General features: G+C 31.2%; 1 protein-coding gene across 1 annotated transcript in view; it reads right to left on the reverse strand.

Annotated features, from left to right (window-relative positions):
• Positions 1 to 2892, reverse strand: part of LOC111708547 (FMRFamide receptor) — a 22247-nt gene that overhangs the window by 10506 nt on the left and 8849 nt on the right. The window contains exon 5 of the mRNA XM_023481955.1: positions 880 to 953. Within this exon, the coding sequence (XP_023337723.1) occupies positions 880 to 953 (74 nt within the window). The remainder of the gene's footprint in view (positions 1 to 879; positions 954 to 2892) is intronic.

Here is a 2892-nt window from a genome sequence, read left to right on the forward strand (position 1 = left end):
AAGTTAAAGTTAACATTAACATTAACATTAACATTAACATTGACTTTAAACAATTCATTAAAGTTTATGGTTGTCAGTATATAAAGTTAACATTAACGTTAACATTAACATTAACATTAACATTGACTTTAAGCAATTGATGTTTATTTATATGTTAATATTTATTATTAACATTAACATTTTTATGTTCATATTAACATTAATTAAATTTATTAAATCTTCAATGGTCTCATATAGAACCTCTAATGGGAAATTACCGAAAATTTTCTGAATTGAAAAAGTAAAACATAACTTTTAAATTCTCTAAAATTAAAAAAATAGAATCATGACATATACTTGACATATAAATGACATATACATGACAAAACAGTAAGATCAAAAATTGAGGTTAAAAAATTTGATTTTGTTAAAAAGGCAGATTTATACAGGAACTGTCAAGGGGGGTGGGTCAACCTCTTTTAAAGAATTCCGGAGGGAGGGAAATCAGTTTAAGCGCCCCTGATGTTAGACAGTACATTTTAAGATAATTTAAAGGTTAGTACTATTTTTTTTAGAAAATAGTAATTGTCTAATAACAATACAAAGATCTTTTCCATGTATTGTCAATTGAGACCAAATTAATAAGAATTAGTTAAACATTATTTGAATATATCTGATACCATGTTATACAGCAGCTTGTTGACTTGAGCAGTCTCCAGATACTTAACATATTGCACCTGTTCGGTGTCTACAGAAACTTACCATATTGTTCTTGAACGGTGTCTACAGAAACTCACCATATTGTACTTGAACAGTCTACAGATACTTACCATATTGTACTTGAACGGTGTCTACAGATACTTACCATATTGTACTTGAACGGTGTCTACAGATACTTACCATATTGTACTTGAACGGTCTACATATTGTGTAATATCTCTCAACAGCAACAGCAACAACACTGTAAACGCTTCCTACAACAACAATAACAAGCGTTGGTGATCTTCTTGTTCTGGAAAACAAAGAAATATGGTTCCAATTTTTTTCAAGGAAAGAAACGGAGTTTTTGCAACAAACTCTGATTTTATAAATCCTATATCCTATACACGATGTCGTATATTGTATAAATTTCAAATTATGAACTCTGTTAGATCAAATTATCTTAAATTTGAAATATCAAAGGCTTACGCTATTAGGTTTCAAAAATATAGGTGTCAGAACATTGAAAGTGTTGGCAAAAACTCAATTTCTTTCTAAACTTTTGGATTGATTGGATTAGCGCTAGAGGGTCCAGCGATATGGGGAAAGTTTTTCGCGAACATTTTCGCATTCCGATCGTATAAAATGCAAAATTAGAATTAGGAAAATTTTCAATTTTTCGCATTACATTTCTTTCGCGAACTTTTTGCGACAAAGTCGTAAATTTGTTTTTTTTTAAATTCCGCATCGTTTTCGCTTTCTTTCGCAAAAAAATATAAAAAAAATTGTAGAGTATTTTAGAAAGGTATAAATAAAAGTAAATGGATACATACAAGAATATATTTTTTTCCTTTCCAGCGAAGTTAAGATGAGTTTAGAATATATAAGAAGTGGATAGTTTTGTCATAGACTTTTGTTTGTAGGTGTGTGTTAAAACAGAGGGGGGGAGTGCAGAAGTCCTCAATTAGTAATCACCGCCACCCTAAACATGTTTTGCGGCATACGCGCTCCTCAATTGGTAATCTCCACCACCTCAATTGGTAATCACCGTAAAATCTTTCTGAGATTTTAATTTAACGCATTTTTAACACAATTTTTGACATCTATCTGGGTTTCATGGCAACCGTATTGAGTTAAACTAAATCTAATTAGCCAAATCTTAAATCCAATTCGCTGATTTTATGACTGCATTTCGTGATTGGAGCTAAGATACTAAAAGGTTGGGCTGACTGATTACTAAAAATTATCTCACTCTGAGCAAAGTAATATCTATCCCCATTTAAAAGATATTTTCAAAAAGCCTTTGTGTTTAGATTTTTTTATTCGCCTACTCGAGTTCAACTTATACAACAAAACTAATTACATGCATTGAAAGAACAAAATTAAAATTTTATTCGGTCTCATCACAGCCATTAGTAAAAATAAAGTATAAAGTCCACTAATAATGGGTTCCAGTTTCATCTCAAAATTGGTAACATTTCTAGCTGAGATGGGTCGGGTCTCAAACAGACCCCTGTCGGTTCTACATAAAGTCACACCGGATGGGAACACAGGTAAACAGTGCAAATGCGCAGTTGCAGCAGCGAACACAGGTTACTAATTGAGGACTTCTGCATTCCCTCCCTATTTGAAATATTGTAAATCTTGGGAATTTCGTGACATATAAAATTCAGACCAAAGAAAACTAATTTTAAAGAAGAAATGAATATTTTTCAGATATTTTATACAGGAAGGTTTGAGAAAATAAAAATATAAAAAAAAACTTGCCAAGCGTTTTTTATCATACAATTTTTATGTTTCCCCATTTCAAAGTCTCAAATCCCATTCTCTATTAGTTTGTATGAATTATATTCCTTCTTGAAAAGTTTATGACTTCAAATAATCTAATGCATATACATCACAGCAATTGTGCAGTGTATACAGACCCATTTCACTTAAAACATGAACTAACAACTTAGTAGTAAAACTATTTGCTTTGTAACAATATAAAACTTTAATGTCGTCTTCCTACTCCTCAGTTTTCTTGTTATGACTGTGGTTAATACTATGAGATAATTATTAGGTAATTTCGTAAATTAATTTGATTATTCTTTAGGTCTGTTACCTCTAGGTCGGTTTCTATAGCATTCTTTAGGTCTGTTACCTCTAGGTCGGTTTCTATAGCATTCTTTAGGTCTGTTACCTCTAGGTCGGTTTCTATAGCATTCTTTAGGT

This window comes from Eurytemora carolleeae, unplaced genomic scaffold, assembly GCF_000591075.1.
Source record: "Eurytemora carolleeae unplaced genomic scaffold, Eaff_2.0 scaffold824, whole genome shotgun sequence".
Taxonomy (NCBI): domain Eukaryota; kingdom Metazoa; phylum Arthropoda; class Copepoda; order Calanoida; family Temoridae; genus Eurytemora; species Eurytemora carolleeae.